The sequence below is a fragment of the Gadus morhua genome, chromosome 14, assembly GCF_902167405.1.
Source record: "Gadus morhua chromosome 14, gadMor3.0, whole genome shotgun sequence".
Classification (NCBI taxonomy): domain Eukaryota; kingdom Metazoa; phylum Chordata; class Actinopteri; order Gadiformes; family Gadidae; genus Gadus; species Gadus morhua.
The window spans coordinates 11,308,960-11,330,866 of NC_044061.1; the positions used below are offsets into that span (position 1 = coordinate 11,308,960).

A 21,907-nucleotide genomic window follows, 5' to 3' on the forward strand; every position below is an offset into this window, starting at 1 on the left:
ATTTTTTAATCCTTTTCTAAGGTTCTGTCCATCTGCCAGAACGTTTTCCCACACAGATCCCCTGCTCCGCTGGTCTGCAATATCACACTCTAAAAATACCTTTTCTTGTTTCAGTCTTTATTTTTAGAGAAGCCTTACGTTTAGACACATTCAAGCCATCTATGAAATAGTAATATTGAACTATTTTCTAACAAGGAAAATGTTATATATTGTTACCTGAATAAGGTCACCAGTTATTATACAATATTATGTTATGATATTCAGGGAACACAACACATTTGTAGCAAGGTACACATCTCAGAACCCACTGTACAGTTCACGAATTGCTAACCCGTTTCTATTACTGTACATTTATTTGGGTGTTTTCTAGAATAAGGTAGACTAAATTTATCACGAGAAGGTAAAATGATCTAAATCTACTACAGCAACATACCTATTTACTCATACAGAACACTCTGTAACAGTGAAGCACACCATGAATTTACTGCTTGTTTGTGAAATGAAAGAGAAACTGCTTCGTGCACCATGTCCCAGGCAAATATTTATGAATGGCTTTGAGACAGGGAAGTCGTTGTTGATCCCTCCACCCATACGGAACCCCCTCCTCTTCCTGATGTTTGGAAGGACCCTAACATAATTTGAGCCAATAGAAATGAAACACTAAAGGACACAGAGAGGGTCTGTATATAAGGCACCGTCCACTGTATACCTGGTCCCTGTTGACAGTATACGTGTCTTGCAGCTACAATTGTGTTATCCATTGGCCATAGACATGGTGCGCTTGGTCCTCTTTATCTTTCTGGTGCTTTTTATTTCCTTGGTCCAAGAAACATCTTGCCGCCCATCTCGTACCAGAAAGGCTGTGCCAGGTCAACAGACAGGTAACACATCAATATTGCACCCGAGGTAAGGTATTTTGTGGATATGCTCTTAATGATATTGTACCATTTTATGTTGCTTCAGAAGATGACGACGTCAAATCCCAGTTAGAAAAGCTCTGGCAAGAGGTCAACTCCTTAAAGGAAATCCAGGCTTTGCAGACAGGTATTTACACATTTTCTATTAATATTATAGCTGATAAACCCCACTATTTAAAGAAAGCGTTTCTACGTGTTTCAGTACATTTAAGTTATTTAGCATGGCTGAGGTAATTCTATCTACTCAACAAAGTGATTTATTTTTAAAACCTTACCATTGCACACAAGGTCATTGTGTTGCAACGACCAGGTGGGTTCAGGCTCACATAAGGCTCATCTTTGTGGGAGTGAGAACACTTCATATACCACAATGTATCTGATTATGGCCTTCCCGTGACTAAGAGATAGCATGGTTATAGTATGAAGTGGTTAATAATCAGAAGATATTTAATGCGACTCATAAAGGCATTTGCTTTGGGCTTCTCAGTTTGTCTGCGAGGGATCAAAGCCGTCGGAAAGTGCTATCTCACTATCGAGGAACCAAAGCACTACCACGAAGCAAACGAAGACTGCATCGCACAGGGGGGCACCCTTGCGACGCCTCGAGACGTGAACGAAAACAACGAGCTGAAAGACTATGCAAAGCGGAGTTCTCCGGGTTCCAAGGACTTTTGGATTGGAGTAGCTGACATTGTGAAAGAGGGCCAGTATGTTGATGTCAACAGTATGCCCATCAGCTTCTGGAACTGGGACCGCTCCAAGAAGCAACCCACAGGAACCAAGAGGGAGAGCTGTGTTGTTCTGTCAGTGGCTGCACAAGGAAAGTGGTATGATGAGGTCTGCCGCAGCCAGAAAAAATACATTTGTGAATATCTTATTCCATAAATTAGTTTAGCTCTGGAAGGGACCTGAATGGCTGTTGACCCTGAAGGTAATTTGTGCTGGTCATTATTAAAGACATTCTCTTTTGTTTATATTATCCAATGCAGCTTTCCCCAAAATTGTCATAATTACTCCTACAGTTAATCTTAAATTATCTCACAATTTACCTGGATTTTGCTATACTTGTTTATGATGTCTAATGTATAAATAAACAAAAAAGATCATAGCAAAGTATGTAGTACAACTGTGGCCATTAATATATAATCAAAAGAACAACCATTTGATACATATCCATTGTGTTCTGATAAATAAGGTACAAGTAAGGCGCAAGAAGAAGAATACTGTATTGTCTCATTATGATTGCAAGGATACATCTGGAATGTGTCTAATGAGTGAAAAGTCACCTCAAGTATGCAAAGAGAAGTAACATATGCCAAATAAATAAAGTCGATAAATAAAAACCTCACAATTATTTGATTCATTTTATTTTTCAATCTGTCGACTATGGTTTAACTGAATTATGATTATGCTAATTTATAAGCAGTGCAGTGATAATAGCATGTACATTTTACTTATTTATCAGGTTTCACAATTTATGCAATTGTATTTACTGTTCCAAAATAGGAACCTTCTCAATAACTAAACCCAAATACATCAAAATTGGTATTTGTTTTCATGTTGCCATTCAGGCAGACTATTCGATTTGAGATTTAGCTATACTGACCTCTAGCGTCAGGAAACATGTCTTACCATTTATACGACCCTTGTCTACGTCACCTCCATTTGCTGGGGGAAACAACATACAAAACATGATGCATTATTATAAAATAAATGAAGCAACACTGATTGCATGCAAGTTGTTCATTATTTGTGCTGTTGTGTATATCTTTGTTGCATTGTACAAATAGTCCTTTATTTTATATATATATATATATATATATATATATATATATATATATATATATATATATATATATATATATATATATATATATGCATAAATAAAGATTAACTCTAAATTGTGCATATCAAACAAACGAAATCATTAACAGCCACGCATCCATGGCTCTGACCATCGCATCCTAGGCTGTGACGCGAGCAGGGACGAACTGACTGAAGTATCGCGTAGTTGCGCACCGGCCATGTTTCTTTATTGATAGTAGGCTACTTTGTGTACCAGTGTAATAGAGAAAGTGTTGCGATCAGTTTGATAAGTCTCGAACTTCCGGCAAGTTGAATTTTGTTTTCTGTTTAACCATACCTACCGCAAGCAAAACACAAACCATGGCTGTGTCCACCTCCGTGATGTTGTACCGTTGACACCCCTGTCTACCTAGACGTGTGTCTAAACTGTCGTCCAAATGGAAATGGTGCCTAGCGAGGAGAACCAGCTCGTACCCAAAGAGGTGAGATTTTAATAGACCCTTCACATGTCTTTGATAGGACATCTCGTTAATTTGAACATCTTTCTGACAATGACAAAATGTTTATTGTTTAAAAGAAAGTTTGGTCCGAACAAGTCATCATGCAACCCATTTGATTATACGGCTTCGTAGTTAACACGAACGTTGAACATTAGCTACGTGCGACTAGAACGGCCTTTCGCGACAAAGCTATCTCTGGCTAGCGTTAGCACTTGGTTAGTTAAAGTGCAGGTCAGATAATATGACAAATAGGTTTTCAGATCACCTCACTGAGGTTATGGCGAATACTAAATGATTCACAAGAATCTTTTTAAAGGGGATAGTGAGTCGCCTTGACTTGTCAAGTATTCCACATATAGCTAAAAACAAAACCAGCTGTGACGTTAAAGAGCTAGCAGTTTACTGGTCAGCTCTGGCTACCTAGCTACTGGCGGAGCTAACGTTGGCTGACTGTTTATTATCATTTACCGACGGACACCTCGGTTGTCAAAAATAAACCCGAATGCATTTACTAGCCATCCCAGATCGTGTCATTTGGTAAAATGTGCATTCAAAGAATCACTTGACTTGACTTTATCTCTGCTGTCAACAACAACGCTGAATCGTAGTAGAGCTAACACTCGATGACATTGTGAATTTCCTCGTCTAGAAAAGATGACACACGCACACACGTTCAGGGTTCACTATTTATGAATAGCTTTTCGCTTTTGACAGACTATCGGATGCATTAAACCAGTTCATATTGGTACAATGAAAGCGCGTGATTTTAGTTTATTTGACCTATGCTGTGAACATTTTTTTAATCTACCTATACAGTTCATAAAAGTATTTTTTCATTAATCCAATCCATCATACGCATTTTTAACGTATTCATGTTTAACTATTTGTTCTATAAACCAAACATTATTTTATTACTTATTTCATCAGAAATAATAAAAGGCGAACGAGGCTTTTCTTGGAGAACTGAAATCTTTTGCTTATTGAACTTGTAATTTCAGCTACCTTTTTTATACGAGCCAGTAGTGATCCTTTTTATAGCGGTAGTATTGGGCTCTTTAAAACAAATAAATAATTGACATTACATGACACTGATATGACATACATTTTTCTTATGTCTTTACACCTCCTATGAAATGCTTTGGGACGCGTCCCTTTGGTGGTTGAACTTGCCTTCTTGTCCCAACATGGTACATGGAACAAAGTCACAGAGATGTCCCTTTTCTATAGTCTATAGTTCATAGCACAAATGTATATGGCCTGTTTTGACTATCTTCCAATGTTTTAACGGCATAATGGCAAAATGTATTTTGTTTAATAATTTGAACATCACAGTGGATTTGGGTGGGGACTGGGGAGCAAATAATCATTAGTTTCCCACCCACTTGGGTGCAACAAGATTATATGATAAGGATAACTGCAACTGCACCCTGTGCATAAAGATTGTTTGAGTTTTAAACAGACAATATCAATGAATGTTGAGCAAGATTTGTATTGCCTGGTGAATTTTTTTTGGCAGAGTAATTTGTTTTTGCCTAAGATGCTTTTAATTGGTCCCTGGTAAATAAATACCTACTTCTTTTTGTCAATTAACAGCAATGTCAGCGTTGGCAATGCCAAATCTATTGAGAATTTTACAATTTCCTTTGTTATCAATTTTGTTTTAATGATTTATATTCTCATAACTTACAACTGCACTTGAACTTTATAGCACTTGTAGGTACGTTATGCAACAGTCATTATGTTTTTATAGCTTCTAGAGAATTTTATATAGTCCTGCTGCCTCATCCAGGGCTTAATCTGAGCCCTGCACCTTGAAACTACCCATTCAAATAATGCTCTATTACAATGCTTTTTTGGGCTATAAGTATCAAGTTATTTAATTGTGCTGCAATGCTCTGTTAGAATACATGAATTAATACACAAATTTACTTCACTTGATTATCGTCCAATTCCCATCCCTATTTTCTGTCTAACCATGATGTTATTTTACAATGGCATCATAGTATGTTTAGTAGGTAGAAGGTGAAAGTGAACTGCTGAGCTGGACTGCAGTCTATGTTGCATGTAGTTCAACCTGTTTGGTTGGTTTTTTAATTTTATTTATTAATTTATTGGTTAGGAGATGTTTTTGGTTTCATTTGTGTTGACCCCCACATCCCCACTTGGGTTATTAGGGTATGTTTTGGAGTTGCAGACAGTCTTTGTTTGATGAGATGAAGAAGAAGTTTTCCCAGGTATAGACATTAAATTTGTGTGCATGAGATTGCAATATGCATGCAATCTGTTTATTCGCCATTTCACCGTCCAAAACTTACAGAGAATGTTAACTGCTCACTGACATCAGGTGGTTGTGATAGTCACACACATGCATATGAATGCTTTATTTATTTAACTAAGGCAGACAATAACCCAGTCTTCTACTGTTGTGTCAGGCTTTGCTCAGTTATTTAAAAAAATAAGGTTTATAGGGAGGCCGGCATTCCGTAACTATTAAGTTAAAGTACTGTGCGGAACATGAATCTACAAAAAGCGATGTGTTGCCTGTTAACTGTTTGCCCCCACAGCGTCATTGTGTAACCTTTACACTGCTTTGAATGACCTGATTTTGACATATTCCTGTGTATCAATCAGTCCTAGTTACCTAATATTAACACCATGCCATGGTTGTTTATACCCCTTTTATATCCAGATTGTCCGATTAATTTGTGTTTTGGTCCGACTAATCGTTTGTCACTGTTTGGCTTCGTTTTCTGAATTGGAATGGATTTTTGTATGTCTTGTGGGTTTATTTTAATCAAGCTTAATGATGCATTCCTCCTAGTGGGGTTCATAGCACAAAATAATTACTATCGTACCGTTGACGTTTTCCTCTACAGTATGACGTTGGCAGTGGAACACACAGCCACAGGAATGTTCCATCCTTTCTCTTATACTAACCTGAGGCTTTATATAAGTGCATCTTGGAAGAAGTCACTTAAATGCACACCAGGCGCTTGGACAATGTGTGAATTATTTTCTTTCTTATTTGCAGATAGAAAATGCTGCGGAGGAGCCCAGAGTGCTGTGTATTATTCAGGACACCACTAACTCCAAGACGGTCAACGAAAGGCTGACCGTCAACCTTCCAGCATCCACGTCCCTCTCCAAACTCCACGAAGATGTGGCCCACAAAGCCGGCTATATGATCGGCACCTTTGACCTTGCATGGGGAAACATATCCGAAATGGTAAGTCCATTTAAACCAGAATGCAGTTGAACCATTTTTGCGAATGAGTCTACTGAACGGGCAGCGTACAAATTTAAACATGTCCTCACTGTCTACTCAGAAAGGGCTCTATGGGTATTGTGTGCATGTATTTAATGCACTCCTCTTTTGGGTACATGAGCTTTTGCTAATCCTGCCACTGATCCAGGCCAGAGCCCAGGTTGCTGTGTTGTTATCTCACATAGTAGGTCAGTGGATTAAGGCTTGTTTCCACTGAAGCCTTGATAACTCCTCAGCCTGCTCCTAAAGAAAAAACACAAACACTCTTTGTTGATAGACTGTTGGGTTCAACATACACTTTTGTGACAACATCATTAAACTTAATAATATAACAACGTACATTCACATGTGTGTCTGTGTGTTTGAAAACCAGCATGTTATGTATTCGGTTACCATGTTTTTGTGACCACGTAATGTACTCTTTACCAGACCCCATTGGATCAAAGCAGTGCGATTACACTCTCAGAGTCTGGTTTTGAAGCTGGGAAGAGGAATTTCCTACAGCTCACTGACAGAGATGGAGAGCAACCCCAGATGGCATCGGTGAGTGCCTAATTACGCACAGTAAATATTAAAAATAAACCACTCTTGGTTAGGGGACTTTTGTGTCACAGCTGCAATAGCCAGAACTGTCTGCAATCCTGTTATTTGTGTCCTTTGCACTCAGGATGAGTCAGGGACCGCAGACAGCAGTGGCTTGGATGATAGTTCCCAAGAGCGTTTCATCGGACCATTGCCAAGAGAGAGCACGGGTGGATGTAGCAATGACTACAGCAGCCCCTCGTACTCCTACTCTTCGATACTAAACAAGTCTGAGACAGGTGAGACCGGGGGGCAGATGGCTGATTCATATGTTATATCCCCACCAGGAAGAATAACATTCACATTCCATCCAACCTCTTTTTGATCTTGCCACAGGATACGTAGGCTTGGTGAATCAGGCTATGACCTGCTATTTAAACAGCCTCCTACAAACCCTGTTTATGACTCCAGAATTCAGAAACGCACTGTACAAGTAAGGAGTTCAAAGCTCATGCTATAAACGTTGTATTTTATAGTAAGGCTAGCATTGATAAATATTTTACAATGCAAATAATTTTTTACAGCTGGGAGTTTGAGGAATCTGAAGAGGACCAAGTCTCCAGCATCCCTTACCAGTTACAAAGACTGTTTGTTCTGCTGCAGACCAGTAAGAAACGGGCAATTGAGACCACAGATGTGACAAGGAGTTTTGGCTGGGACAGTAGTGAGGGTGAGTGTTGTACAAAGAGAAACCATCACGAGGCCATTTCCTTATACAAGATGGCACTGCGCCATGCCAGTGTTATGAAACAATCGTAGCCTGCGACATCATCTTTTGTTTCCGCAAAACAACATGCAAATGTTGGAACATTTACTTCATTGGGCGGGGATTTCAGTTCTCCAATTTGAAGTAAACAATCCAATTATTTATTTTTTTTGAAATGCTCAGCAAAAACAGATGTTGTATAGACCTTGACCGTGTTCCAACACTAACATTAGCCCAGTGTGACAGTTCCCCTTGCTTTTAGTTTTCTCTCTTTCTGTCAAGGGCTAGTAAATCAGCTGAAAACATGACAATATTTCCATTGTTTGTCATTTTTCACAGTCATATGGTGTAATGTAAGATTTCACGTTTATATGCTTTTGTTCCGAGCCTAATGGGAAAATAAAGTATTTTTTGTATAATAATTAACTATCCGTACCTCTAATTATATTCACTTTCTTTTATAAATTCAGCCTGGCAGCAGCATGATGTCCAGGAGCTGTGCAGAGTCATGTTTGACGCCCTGGAACAAAAATGGAAGCTGACCGAACAGGTAAGAGAAGTGACAGCCTTTGCGCTTGCATCTAGATGGCCCCATATGAGTTAAATCAAAAGGGCTACTGTAGGACGAGGGGAGAGGGTCAATAAAGCTCTGGTGGCTTGCTATTTCTGATATCATGAGTTGGTCCAACTAAAAAAAGCAACTGTAAATGTGTGTGCGTGTGTGTGTGTGTGTGTGTTTTATTTTTTATTTTTTGTGCCTGGCAGCTACTGTGTCTGAAGATGTGATCTCCTCTGCTACGTTTGTGACACAATTAACCCATGCTCTATGGAGGGTGACTCGGGGGCCGTCTCTATGGTTGAAAGTGAACCCAAAGTAACTCCTTTAGGCGAGCATAAGAATAACTTGTACAATGAGTCATCAAGAGGTTTGCTAACAGATGTTTAAAAGATTGGTAACTAAGCTTGTGTCAACTATTTAAGTATTAATGTGGTTGTGTACCTAATGTTAATTGCTGTGTACACAAGATTTATGTCTACCATTTGGTCACAATCCACATGCCTTGACTTTCATGATGGTTCCCCATCAGGCTGACCTGATCAACCAGTTATACCAGGGAAAGCTGAAGGACTACGTACGCTGTCTGGAGTGTGGCAACGAGAGCTGGAGAAACGACACCTACCTGGATATCCCTCTCGTCATCCGACCGTTTGGAGCCAGCCAGGTTTACGGCAGTGTGGTGCGTCAACGTCTTGTGTCTCTGCTGTGTGTCTCTACCTTGTGTACCTCTTTTCCCCCCATTGCAAGCAACCCTAAACCTGTGTTGGGCCGTACTTCTCTGCATATCCCCTTTTTTTTTTTTTTTTTTTTTTTTTTAAGCTAGCTTGAAACTCTGTGCAACAATAAGGGTGTGTCATCTGTATTTTCCATCACAGGAAGAGGCTTTGCAGGCATTCGTCCAACCAGAAACCCTGGATGGGGCCAACCAGTACTTCTGTGAGCGATGCAAGAAAAAATGTGATGCCCGTAAGGTGAGAATACAAAAAAGAAAAACTGAGACGGAGCAAAGATGCTGAGCAAAGCTAGTGAATCGTTGTTGTACCGTGTTTGTAATCAATGCTCTCGCCTCTCAGGGACTGAGGTTTTTGCACTTCCCGTACCTGCTGACACTACAGCTCAAGCGCTTTGACTTTGATTACACCACTATGCATCGGATCAAACTCAACGACCGAATGACCTTCCCAGATGAGCTGGACATGAGTCCTTTCATGGATGTAGAAGACGAGGTGAGTGCATGGCCATCACTTGATTTATATTTTTTAGTGACCAAATTAATTTGAATCATTGTTTTTGTTTGTTTTTTGCCCTGATTGGTTTCTGCAAATGCTTTTCTCCGTAGAAGTCACCGCAGACGGAAAGCTGCACGGACAGTGGAGCAGAAAATGAAGGCAGTTGCCACAGCGACCAGATGAGTAATGACTTCGCCACAGACGACTGTGTTGATGAAGGCATCTGCTTAGACAGCACGGGCAGCGCCGAGCGGGGCTTGAAGCCCAAGGTTGCTGAAACAGTGGTAATATTTGCTTAAGACTTAAAGGCCCAAACTGTCTGAGTGGTTAAACCATCGCAACACTCTGATCTGGCTTTACTAAAACATCTGTTCACAAGGGTATTATGTAATGTGTTGAAGAGCCTTTAGAGCCATGTGCACGCCATCACCCGAATGTTAACAATGCTTTAGTTTGTAAAAGTTTGTGTAGAGGAAACGGTGAATCGTACACCACACAACAATATCTTGTATCGTTGACCAAATTGATGCTATAGTTTACATTTGTGGCGAGGTGCGCCTATGCTCAATGCTGTTTTAGTAAAGCCAGGAGAGACTGTTCTGAGGTTTTTCCCACCCAGAGTTGGGTTCAGGTTTTTAATTACTATTGTGGTTGTGATCTGCGTTACAGTCTGATGTTTCCTCTGTACCATCTGCAGAATTCGCTGACTTTTGAGCTCTTCTCTGTGATGGTGCACTCGGGGAGTGCTGCAGGTGGCCACTACTACGCCTGTATCAAATCCTTCACTGATGGCCAGTGGTACAGTTTTAACGACCAGCATGTTAGCAAGGTAAGCATCACCAAAAGGTCTTCCTCAACCAACACTATTGAATGATGAGACCTAACGATTCTCAAGGCTCAACTGTGGAAAGCCAACCGTGTTTGTGTGTCTGTGTGTGTAGATCTCCCTAGAAGACATCAGGAAGACATACGGAGGGTCGACAGGAAGCAGAGGCTATTATTCCAGTGCCTTCGCCAGGTCAGTCGGCGTGCATATCACTGCTGGTTGATGTGGTTTACTGGTTTCAGTAACTTTCTAACGTTTAACTACAGTAGCCAGTGGTTTGAAACCACGGGTCTGAACCCCCTAGGGTTTCATGGTTGCCTATATTGCATAATGTATGTACAGCTCAGTCATATTCATTATCCCTGCCGGTATGTTATTTTCTATATGTAAATACTGGTAATTGATCGGGTATTGTTGATTTTCTGTTGTTTTTTTTTAAGGGTTTTACCAATCATCTGACTCTTTATGGCCCTTGCACACATAATCAGTTAATTATGCAAAAAGGCTAAAATAGACCCTGACATTATTAAATAATTAAACTATAAATGTAGTTAATATTGATGCTTTCTCCCCCCCCCCTTTCCAACAGCTCTACGAATGCCTATATGCTGATTTATAGGTTGAAAGATCCTTCAAGAAACACAAGTAAGGGATTTAGTCTTAAATTGAGACTCATATAACTCATAAAAAGGGCCACTGAGGTTGGCAATATGGTGTCACATTCAGCAATTGTTGATCCAGCTGGTCATCAAATAACCAGTATGATTGGAGTCATTCAATTATATCCACCTCTGGCAAGTTATTGGGTTCAGCCCGTTGGACGCAAGCTCATTACATTAGTACATAACAACGCCACAATAGACATCATTGTAATGTAAATTCAAGGGCTGTTTGTTAGCTTGCGTTCTGCTCTCTGAATCTGTGTATGGTGTCTGTCACTCGCTCTACGATCAACAGAGTATTTAGATCCGGAAGACTTCCCCGAGCATATTAAGTATTTGGTCCAGAAGGAGAAGGAGTCCGAGGAGCAGGAGAAGCGACAGAGGGAGATTGAACGCAACACTTGCAAGGTAGCCACCGGGTTCTCGGTTATGGTTTGGGTTCCAATTCAGTCTGTTCTGTCTGTTTCTTTCATACTTTTTTTTTTTAAAGAATTTAAAGGTTTAAGGGATCATTAACTGTTTTTTCTTGTACTCACTTTCTTTCTCAGATTAAACTCTTCTGTCTGCATCCTGGGAAGATGATGACCATGATTGAGAACAAGCTGGAAGTTCACAAGGATAAAACCCTTAGGGAGGCAACACAGATGGCCTACAAGGTAGGCTACGTCTAATGCAAGACGGGTAGCTTGTGTCGTTTGTTCATTAAAGCAAACGAATAACGCAACAAAAGATGAGTTATAAAGGGAATACTTTCCCGTTGGTTTATAGGGCTTTGGATCAGAATCACCTCTGATGTCAAGATAAGCATGTGCTTTGATCCCATTGTTTTATAGGACTTAAGATCAGAGATCATTCTGCTCTAAAATCAAGATAAGCAGGTGGGTCATGTGCTCGTATTGTTTCGTCCCGTAGCTGCTGGAGCTGGAGGGAGTGGTTCCTCTAGACTGTTGTCGCTTGGTGAAGTACGACGAGTTCCATGAGTATCTGGAGCTCTCGTATGAGGATGATGAGGACACGCCCATGGGCATGCTGCTGGGAGGAGTCAAGACCTCGTACATGTTTGACCTGCTGCTGGAGACGCGCAGGCCAGAGCAGGTGTTTCAGCCGTACAGACCTGGAGGTCAGTAGGACACTAGACTATGTAGACCACTTTAAAACCTTTGCTATTATCATTTTCAGAGTGAGATGTTTATCTGTATGGCTATATCTTCTTCTTTTTGCGCTAATCAAGATTATTTATAGCAGATTATATTATAATGATAATGAACTTTCATGATTTTGCAAACTGTTTGCTGGATGCAACAAGTGTACTTCTACAGTCATTTTCTTGGGCATTCATCATTCCAATGTGTGTCGTTCCTGGGTGGTGTGTCTGCAGAGGTGATGGTGAAGGTTCACGTCGTGGATCTGAAGAACGACACTATCGTTCCTCCCGTCAGTGTCCGGGCTTTCCTGAACCAGAGCATTGCGGAATTCAAGCAGCTCATCGCACAGGTAGCTGTTGTTTTGTTTCCCTTGTCCCAGTAAGTCTTGGAGTAAGTCTTTGCAAATGGCAAGTTATATCTGAAAGAATGTGTGCACCTATGGGACCTCGGTTTCAAGATTGTGTACACCATCACAGCCTGAGAGTGAACAGTGGGGGCTTTGTGTGTGACTATCTTTGGTGTGCGCTGTTGTCATGTGTTCTCCAGGCCACGGGGCTCTGTGCGGAGACCATGCGTGTGGTGCTGGAACGCTGCTACAACGACCTCCGCCTCCTCTTTGTTCCAAACAAGACTCTGAAAGCCGAAGGCTTCTTCAGAAGCAACAAGGTGCGGTTGCCCTTTTTCACATTCTTTTTTTTTTCCTAACCAACAGTTTTGCATTTAGCTTGTCTTACTTTGCCAATACACTCACTCAATCCTTTCTCGTTGTGATTGCTCCTCAGATTTTCGTCGAGAGCTCGGATTCCCCAGACCAACAGCTCCCATTCACTGACTCTCACTTGTGGAAATTGCTGGATCGACATGGTAACACGATTCGACTGATGGTACTGCTTCCGGAGCAGTTGCCTGGTACCCTGTTCAACAGAACTGCTGGCCAGAAAGCAGCCGGTGGCTCGGATGGCTCCTTTGAGGGCTCAAAGGCCGCCAGGAAGCCTGTCGAGGCGATCCTGGAGGAGAGCACAGAGAAGCTCAAGAGCCTCTCCTACCAGCAGCAGCAGCAGGGCTCTAGCAACAGCGACAGCCAGAAGAGCTCGGACACTAGCGACTTCGAGCACATCGAGTCCCCCACTCAGGAACTGGACTCTGGCTCCTCCGCGTCGGCTGCAGCGGACAACCGCGAGCTGGAGGACCGGATCCAGGCCGCGGCCGCGGGGGGCAGTGCCGGCCCTGCCTCGGACCCCGACAACCAGTACGCCGGCGAGGAGCGCTCCGACTCGGAGGTGCACAACGACCGCAGCACCAGCTCGGTGGACAGTGACATCCTGAGCTCCAGCCACAGCAGCGACACACTGTGCAACGCCGACAGCGGGCCCATCCAGCTGGCCAACGGGCTGGACTCGCACAGCATCACCAGCAGCCGCCGCTCCAAGGCCCACGAGGGCAAGAAGGAGACCTGGGACACGGCGGAGGAGGACTCCGGCACGGACAGCGAGTACGACGACAACGGCAAAAGCAAAGCGAGCAGCACGCCGTTCATGTACTTCAGGGTGTCCGAGCCGCGCAACCAGGGCGAGGCATCCGGAGACGCTCAGAAATGTACATGCTGCTTTCTTTTTATGTCTCGAAATATTTATGAAGAGAATGGTTGTCAATTCAGAAAAGTTTGTGGATAAGGAAAGATTAAAACACATTAATGGGGGTGATTTACCAAAGATTTGTATTTGAGAACCAAAGTGGAAAGCTGCTTGTGTTGTTTTATCACTTTTAATGTACAGCAGCGGGTATGGGATGCTTTTAAAGTGCCACTGGGCCTTTTCACCGTTTTTAGTTTGATCAGCGAAGCTTATGTATATAATAATATTTTTAAGTGAATGGGTGGTCATCATGGCTAATCTGTGCCCCCCAGGTATAATCGTCCATGTGGATAAGCGGATTACACTGGCAGCCTTCAAGCAGAACATGGAGCCCTTCGTAGGAGTGGGCTCCAGCCAGTTCAAGGTGTTCCGCGTGTATGCCAACAACCAAGAGTTTGAGAGCGTACGGCTTAACGAAACCCTCTCATCCTTCTCCGACGATAATAAGGTCTGTATTCTTAGAGTAGACCCTGTGTCACATTGCGTCTGTCTTGTAAACTTGTCTGAGGGTACAGACTCTGATGATGATGAGGGCTGTGAATTTTACACAATGCAGATAACAATCCGACTAGGAAGAGCACTGAAGAAAGGGGAGTACAGAGTGAAAGTGTACCAACTACTGGTGAACGAAGCGGAGGTATGCAATTCTTGAATTATTATTATTTTTTCATTTGCAGCTATCAACAATACTTTCTGCTTACCGTACTTTTTACCCTTTCTTTTTATATCCCCAGCCCTGTAAATTTCTTGTGGATACAGTGTTTGCAAAAGGCATGACTGTGAGGCAGTCTAAAGAAGAACTGCTTCCACAAGTAAAAGAACAGTGTAAGCTTGATCTCAGCATTGACAGGTGAGATTGTTTTGGTGTACCAACTATCGCAAACTGTATACGAAGTACTGAATTCTGGTACTGTAATTCATTTTCTGGCATTTAATGCACTGTGTACATTTGTTTGTGTGTTTTTGTGTGTGTGTCTGTGTGTGTGACCAGGTTCCGACTCAGGAAGAAGACGTGGAAGAACCCAGGAACAGTGTTCCTGGACTACCATGTCTACGAGGAAGACATCAACATCTCCTCCAACTGGGAGGTCTTTCTGGAGGTCCTCGACGGTAAGAACAAGCTTCATATGATGGAAGATAGATGGAACGACATTTTGTTGTTGTTTTTTTCAGTCAATAACTGTACATTACAGACTGTTATAGGCAGGCACCTCATGATACGATAGGACATCGATTTTTTTTAGGGCCAATGTTATGCATAATTGCGATTTTGTAAATATTGCAATATGATATGGTTTTTTTTGCAAGACTTTGGTGACTATACACTATAGCCCTCTTTGTAGGACAATGTCATTACTTTGCATCCACTGAGATAAAATGTAGGATTCTGGCGTGGTTTGTTTTGTTGCAAAAAGAAAACACTTTTCGACCATACAAGTATTATGGCAGCAAATAATCTTGCTTCTTTCATGAATCAACCTAATTGAGTACCCCCCCCCCCACTGCTGTTGAACCATGGTCATCCTGCTCCGCTCCACCAGAACCAGAGAAGATGAAGTCCATGTCCCAGCTGGCTGTGCTCACCAGACGCTGGAGCCCCACCCACATGAAGCTGGAGGCCTTCCGTGAGGTGGTTCTGGAGAGCAGCAGCGTGGAAGAGCTCAAGGAAAAGGTGAGGCAGCCCCCTCTTCTGTGTACTTATGTATACTCAAAGAACAGCAAGGCTCTCTACTCTTCTCTTGACACTATATGTAAGGCATCCTTTATAATCAACTTCAAGAGTTGTCATTTTGCCTGGGTAAACTGGAGGCAGGATGTGTTGGTAGTGCGGGAGTTAAAAGGCTGATCTTGAAACACTCTCTTCCTGTGTCTTTGCAGCTCTGTGAAATAAGTGGAATACCGCTTGAGAACCTGGAGTTTGCAAAGGTATGTTACAAAGAGACAGGCTTGAACTCGCACTTGTTTTGTGTATTTCTTCCTGTTGGCAAGCTGATGAAAGCATTTATGTCTCGGGTTGTGCAGGGGAGAGGAACCTTTCCTTGTGACATCTCAGTGTTGGAGATTCATCAGGATCTGGATTGGAACCCAAAGGTGTCTACTCTCAATGTTTGGCCTCTGTACATCTGCGACGACGGGGCTGTGGTCTTCTACAGGTACATTTACAGTGTTCCTCACCTCAACGTGTTTCTCATGTTAAAAAGCATAACGTTTGAAGCATAGAAGTACAATTTCCGTTTTTTTCTTCTGGTGTTGGGATGAGTTACATGCTCTATGTCTCAATATTCCAACCACATTTAAAGCATTGTTGTATAATAATATATATAATATATATAATAATGCATAACCATAAAAAAACACAACAAACACATTACAAATGATCGTGATATAATAGTATTGCAATCACAATTAATTTCCCTTTTCTTCGAATGAAACCGTAAGAAATGGACTCACAACTACGTTCACAAATCAGAAACATGTACAAATGATATGCCCTTTAGGGATAGCACTGAGGAACTGATGGACATGTCCGAGGACGAGCGCAGCGTGCTCATCAAGAAGGAGAGCAGCCGCCTGCTAAAGACCGGACACCGGGTCAGCTACTCTCCACGCAAAGAAAAGGCCCTCAAGATCTACCTGGACGGGGGCCCTGCTAAAGACTCGGCACAGGACTGAGACGCACACCCCTGCTGCTGTTTTGGATTCTCTTCTTGCTACAGTGTAGTTGTCCGGGGACACTGGGGTGTCCGTATGGGTGTCTTCAACTTCAAAGCAGTGCTGTGCAGTAAAACCCGTGGTCACTCTCTCCAGCAGGGAAGAGATTGGCTCAGAAGTCCCATCTGTGCACTATAGTGTAATGTACTGTAAAGTTTTAAAGGGAAGTACAGAAGCTATGACATTTAAAGATGAACATCGTTTAGACGAATCCATTGAAAATAAGGCCACAGATACACACTGCACGGATAGAACTGTGAAACAGGAGAGTATGAAATCACTGTCTCCATGTGTCCTTTAAAGAAAGCCCTTCTTGTAACCTCTTGAGTGTTTTGCTTCCTAATTTTGTCGTTAGATTCATTGGAAACCATCACGTCATCCGTGAGTTTAGCGTTATTCTATCGTCGCGGCACTCCTTTGCTATAGAAGATTTAGGTCTACCTTACCATCTCCTTACGACGATGGAACCACCCATGTGTGCAAGAAAGAGCTTAAACATGTATCCTTAATGAACTTTTTGAAACGTCCCATTTATTGTTTGCACTTATTTTTGCAATTTTAAATTCCAAAATTTGGTGGTACAAAGCTTTTTCGAATTTGGTGGGTTATTTCATAAGCAGAGTTTTCCTTTATATCCTTTTATATATTATAATCTGTTAAATAGGCTATTGGTTCATCACATCATCACCTGGAACAGTGAAACAAAGCCAAGCAGGCTATGTTAAGAATCCTTTTTGTTTTGTAAATTATTGATTTGCTGCAGACCTAATGCTCCGATCGGGTTCTGCAGAAGAACTCTGGCACACCTCATCCCTATTTAACCTTTTTTTTTTGCTGGCAACGATGAGTTGGTTTTTTTCTGTGTGTTGCGTGTGAACGCAATGCGTACCTTCTAGTGGGAGCACTGGCGTGGGCGCACGGGTCGTTAAAATCTGCAGGGCAAGGTTGTTTTGTGATGAGACAGAATCACGTTTTGGCGCTTCTACTGGCTGCTGCTTGATAGTCCTGACTCCCAGGGGTGTAGAGCCTGCTGAACTTGCTATACATTTTGGGCGTCACCCAGCCGCGCTAAACCAAGTCCTTCAGCACTGCTGGCCTTCTGGTGCTGCCCACCAGCTGTTCACTGTAGAAATGCCAATATCTGATTTTGTTTTTTTTGTTTATTTGTATTTCTTTAAGAATTAAAATCCTGTGTGAACATAGTATCAGAATTTTAGAGTTGAATAAAATAATTTTTTCATAATTGGAGTTTTCTAGCAATTTATATTGAACATAATTTCAAAAGAAATGATGCGAAAACCAAATGTTTTTTGAATATTTATTAAGCAAGAGTTGTACAATGTACAAATAATGCTGATTAGAACAAATTGATCTAGTGTACATTTCACCAAATCTGAAGGCCGTAGTTATTTTCTGCATAGCTCTTGTGTCTTACACTCCTGATTTGATGCAATCAGGCACTGACATAAGGCCTAAACATGGTGTGGACAGCCAGGAAGACGAGTGCAAATAAGCTTTTATAAAGTGTTTGCGGTGGTGGGTGATGGTGGCTGATGAGTTATAGGGTTATAGGGTCTCACAAGGTCTAACGAGCCTGCAATAACATTGTAATAAGGTAGTAATAGGTACCCAGTACATCCTGGAACTGAATGTTGAGCCATAGCCTGGAACAGCCGCAACTGCATGCTACAATTTGTCTAGCAGTGAATATGGTCAAGCCTCCGTGCTGAACATCCGTGTTAGGAGCCAGCCTGTAATAACTTGGAGGTGTAACGTTTTTAGTGCCTTATTCTTGGGATATGTAATTGATTTGATTTTCTCAATGAGTGATGTTCGCAGTGTCCCAGATTTTGCAAGCATCTGAACTGCTCAATGATATCCAATTTAATTCTTAGGAAAAAATAGTCTAGACGATGTAGTCGATCTCTGAGTAAAGAGTGTCAGCCAGGTCCTCTTCGCTAGATTTCGGTCCCTGAAGACACAGGGAGCCGCGTCTGTCAACCAAGACACAATGCAGATTTAAAGCCAATACTTCCTATAGGTACACTGTACCTGTTTGGTGTGTCTTATGACCACTGCGTGGTCATTAGATTACCCAGACTTACCCGAGGGGCTGGCAGTGCAGATCACCTACACAGGGGCAGTGCTCCAGTGGTCCTTCTCCCTTCCCGTCTATGGACATCCTTTCCGTCAGGTGGTTTGAGGGGCCTAAGCAGCGCTCACGCTCAATGGGCTTGGCTGAGCAGACTGGAAATAGCAGAGCTGAGCCCCCCCGAACACCACAGTAAACAAACGCAAAATCAGAATGGTTTCATTCAGCAGCAACCTAATTGCCAACCTATATTATCATCCAAATACATATGCAAACATTGATGAAATGCTAATCAGTGTATTGAGTCATTGAAAGGGGAGAAGTAAAAGGTGCTGTAAGTTAGATTAAGAGTTATAATGTCAACTGTTTTTTGGGGGGATATCCCCCCTATAAAATCTGCTCCTTCCATACGATCCCCTGCCAGTGAGAAGGGTTGTTATTTTGTGTGGGAGCCAGCCATGGTAACGCAGTGTACGTAAATGTGGTTCACAGGCAAGATGGATTCTCGGAACCAATCGAGGAAGAGGTGCACTGATTGGTTAGAAATGAGCGGGAATGACCAAAAATTGAAAGAGTATCATGCATAGACAGATGCACAGTCAAACTACAACAGATATTCTCACAGAGCATTTCTAACACTAATAGCTGATGGGTGGGTATTGCATTTGTAAAAATTCACACTTTAATTATTACTCTTACAATTTACCTACAATTTACCTACAGGTTATTCAAACCTACATTCTAATCATGTCAAAGGCCTTTTACCTTTATGAACAGCACAACAAAGATCTTCATTGCAGTCACCCTGGTAATGACATATTCTGCCAGCCTCCCCTTTGGTAGCGTTGGGACTGCACTGTCCCCACACACACATGTGCCCATCGCAGCACTCCGCATCCTTGGTGCAGGGCTGCAACACATTACCATACAGGGACTCCATAAATGGGAATGCTTATGCAAAACACACAAATCACACTGCTGTGTTTGTATAAAGTGGATGCTGTCATTTTTTTTTATTCCGCAACACTCAACACTTTCAACGTGTATGTCTCATAGCAGAGAGAGGCACCAGTTCCAACTTAACCTTGACATGTGTTGTCTGCAACACTGAGACCACTGACGATGGATGCCACTCCAATTACGCTGGTGAAAACACTGCAATGCAGTCCATTATGAAATATAATCAGTGTGTGATTTAGTATACGTACTGTGTGTGTGTGTGTGTGTGTGTGTGTGTGTGTGTGTGTGTGTGTGTGTGTGTGTGTGTGTGTGTGTGTGTGTGTGTGTGTGTGTGTGTGTGTGTGTGTGTGTGTTCTACCTACCACATCAAGAGCTTTGCAAGGGAGACACTTTGAGTTTTGTGTGTCATAGAAACAGTACCTTCCCCTCTCACAGTCTTCAGCGATGATGCACTCCTACATAAGAAGGGTGAAGGAAACAAACTAATGAGATGAAATGGATGGATCAATGTTAGCCAACTTTCTTTTTTTATTTGATAAAATAATTTTAAGCAAATAAATTCTGTGGAATACAGTGAACAGATGGTGTGTTTTAGATTTGAAATTTTATCATGTGATTTCAGAAAAACATTGAGGAAACCCTTTTTAGGAGATGTTATTTTTCCAAAGCATTAACCTGCTAATGACAAAAATGTCCACTTGGACATTTTATTCTTGAATGAATGGGGGAGGAAATTGTCATGTAAATCAGGCAAACTAACTGATCCATCTTCAATATGGAGTTGAAGAAGTAGACAAACAAATAGGCCTAAAGAAATAGAATACGTGGATTGTATTGGCTTTGAATTAATAGGCGTAGGCATGCGGTTGGAATACAATTACAGAATTGTTTGTAAATCACTCAACAGATTTCTGACTTTCAGTACGAGGTAATTTCACAGGATGCATTAGAAGAACAATTAGGCCATACCTTATATTTTGCTTTATGTATTCTAAACACAAGCCTTAATATAAACCTATGAATATAAATGAGAATCAAATATAGGCCTACCTTGCCGTTGGCCCGAACGACTTGGCTGTTAAAGTCTTCTTCTGTATCCCCAGTGGGAATATTATTGTCTAATATCTGCACAGGGGATGGGATAGGGAGAAATAATTTGCATCATTCACATCATATGTTGCATAGGCCTATTTGATCAGGCCTACTTACCTTGTCGAAAATTTGCACTGAATGATTGCCAACAACCACTTTTTCCGAGCCCGTTTCATTATAAACGTTTGATTGTATTTTCTGGTCACCCTGGTTAACCTAGAAAGAATACACTTTTTCATCAATTATCAAAAAAAGGAAGGAAACTTTTTATGAACAGAATACATTCTCGTGAGTGACATCCCAAAGATGACCAAGGCCAATAACTTGGCAAATAAACTAGACTTGTCTGTATCCTTTACATACGCCTATATGAATTGCGACGTTGCTTGTCTGCTCACTTGATTAGATGCGTCTTCGAATTCCTCTCGCTTGTTCTCGGCAGGATGCTCCGTGACCGTCTCGACAACATTGTTGTCCATCGAAGTCTCGACATCAACATGATACGAATTATAATCCAGAATGTGATGAATACCGTTATTTTGTATCTCAGGGAGGATACAAACGACGGGTGTTATGGTAACACCCAAGAACCCTAGGGCTAACAACCGCAACATCATACCACTGCTGCAGCGGAGCAGTGTGGGTGTGGTGGTGCCGGTGGTGTTGGTGCTGTCCGAAGAGGTGCGCAAAGCTAACCCTAAAGCCATTCAATAAATGTGAATCAGCCTATATTTAACAATTTATATAGTCACGCCTTAGAGCAAATGCGCTATAACGTCAGGGCTCAACATCAGATCACAATGAAACCTAATGAACTTGCCAAATCAACTTAACCGGCTACAAAACTCAAGAGAGCCACACGCGAGTCCTGTCATCGCAACTGCGCTATCTGTTGAAAATGGGACAGTACTTGCATGTATTTGTATCGTTGCTGCGTGGTTGCAGATTGACCAGAAGATGACGCTGTTTAACTTCGTATTCCTCATAGCCCTGAAATAATTGTTTAATGTCATTTATGGACAAACTGTAGAGGCTTTCCCATAATCGTCCTGTACTATTGCCCGTTTACATATCCAAATCATTAAGCTTACTAGAACACAAAAAAAGTGATAATAGACATACCGAGATATATTTTTTGATTATGCATGTAATGTGCCCTTTTGTTCGCATGGGGGCGGTAGTGTGTCGAGGCTAGAAGTGCACGGTTAGTTTAGTCACGG

The 21,907-nt window shown here is 41.8% G+C and overlaps 3 protein-coding genes across 7 annotated transcripts; 2 read left to right on the forward strand and 1 right to left on the reverse strand.

The window, feature by feature from the left end:
• The first annotated feature begins 561 nt into the window (after window positions 1-561).
• On the forward strand, window positions 562-2,268 carry clec3a (C-type lectin domain family 3, member A). Of its 2 annotated transcripts, none has more exons than XM_030376064.1 (3): window positions 562-881; window positions 964-1,044; window positions 1,405-2,268. In XM_030376064.1, the coding sequence occupies exons 1-3, from the start codon at window positions 773-775 to the stop codon at window positions 1,800-1,802; spliced, it is 588 nt and encodes a 195-aa protein (XP_030231924.1). In that variant the 5' UTR covers window positions 562-772; the 3' UTR covers window positions 1,803-2,268. The 2 variants fall into 2 exon arrangements, with proteins under 2 accessions (XP_030231924.1, XP_030231925.1); XM_030376065.1 differs by having other exon boundaries at window positions 581-881; window positions 967-1,044.
• Window positions 2,269-2,930: 662 nt separating this feature from the next.
• usp47 (ubiquitin specific peptidase 47) lies at window positions 2,931-17,786 on the forward strand. Of its 3 annotated transcripts, none has more exons than XM_030376582.1 (29): window positions 2,931-3,205; window positions 5,398-5,457; window positions 6,255-6,449; window positions 6,918-7,031; window positions 7,156-7,309; window positions 7,407-7,503; window positions 7,595-7,740; window positions 8,247-8,326; window positions 8,865-9,014; window positions 9,211-9,306; window positions 9,409-9,561; window positions 9,675-9,848; window positions 10,262-10,393; window positions 10,506-10,582; window positions 10,980-11,035; window positions 11,348-11,460; window positions 11,601-11,708; window positions 11,965-12,172; window positions 12,431-12,546; window positions 12,744-12,863; window positions 12,980-13,793; window positions 14,104-14,279; window positions 14,388-14,468; window positions 14,566-14,681; window positions 14,823-14,941; window positions 15,373-15,503; window positions 15,710-15,757; window positions 15,854-15,984; window positions 16,330-17,786. In XM_030376582.1, the coding sequence occupies exons 1-29, from the start codon at window positions 3,161-3,163 to the stop codon at window positions 16,502-16,504; spliced, it is 4,185 nt and encodes a 1,394-aa protein (XP_030232442.1). In that variant the 5' UTR covers window positions 2,931-3,160; the 3' UTR covers window positions 16,505-17,786. The 3 variants fall into 3 exon arrangements, with proteins under 3 accessions (XP_030232442.1, XP_030232443.1, XP_030232444.1); XM_030376583.1 differs by having other exon boundaries at window positions 9,678-9,848; XM_030376584.1 differs by lacking the exon at window positions 5,398-5,457.
• dkk3a (dickkopf WNT signaling pathway inhibitor 3a) lies at window positions 17,367-21,590 on the reverse strand. 2 transcript variants are annotated; one of them, XM_030376585.1, is made up of 7 exons: window positions 21,086-21,590; window positions 20,805-20,903; window positions 20,646-20,720; window positions 19,958-20,050; window positions 19,401-19,545; window positions 18,649-18,805; window positions 17,367-18,537 (listed from the first exon to the last, which is right to left on the reverse strand). In XM_030376585.1, exons 1-7 carry the CDS (start codon window positions 21,392-21,394, stop codon window positions 18,450-18,452), a joined length of 966 nt encoding a protein of 321 aa, XP_030232445.1. In that variant the 5' UTR covers window positions 21,395-21,590; the 3' UTR covers window positions 17,367-18,449. The 2 variants fall into 2 exon arrangements, with proteins under 2 accessions (XP_030232445.1, XP_030232446.1); XM_030376586.1 differs by lacking the exon at window positions 20,805-20,903.
• Window positions 21,591-21,907: the final 317 nt, after the last annotated feature.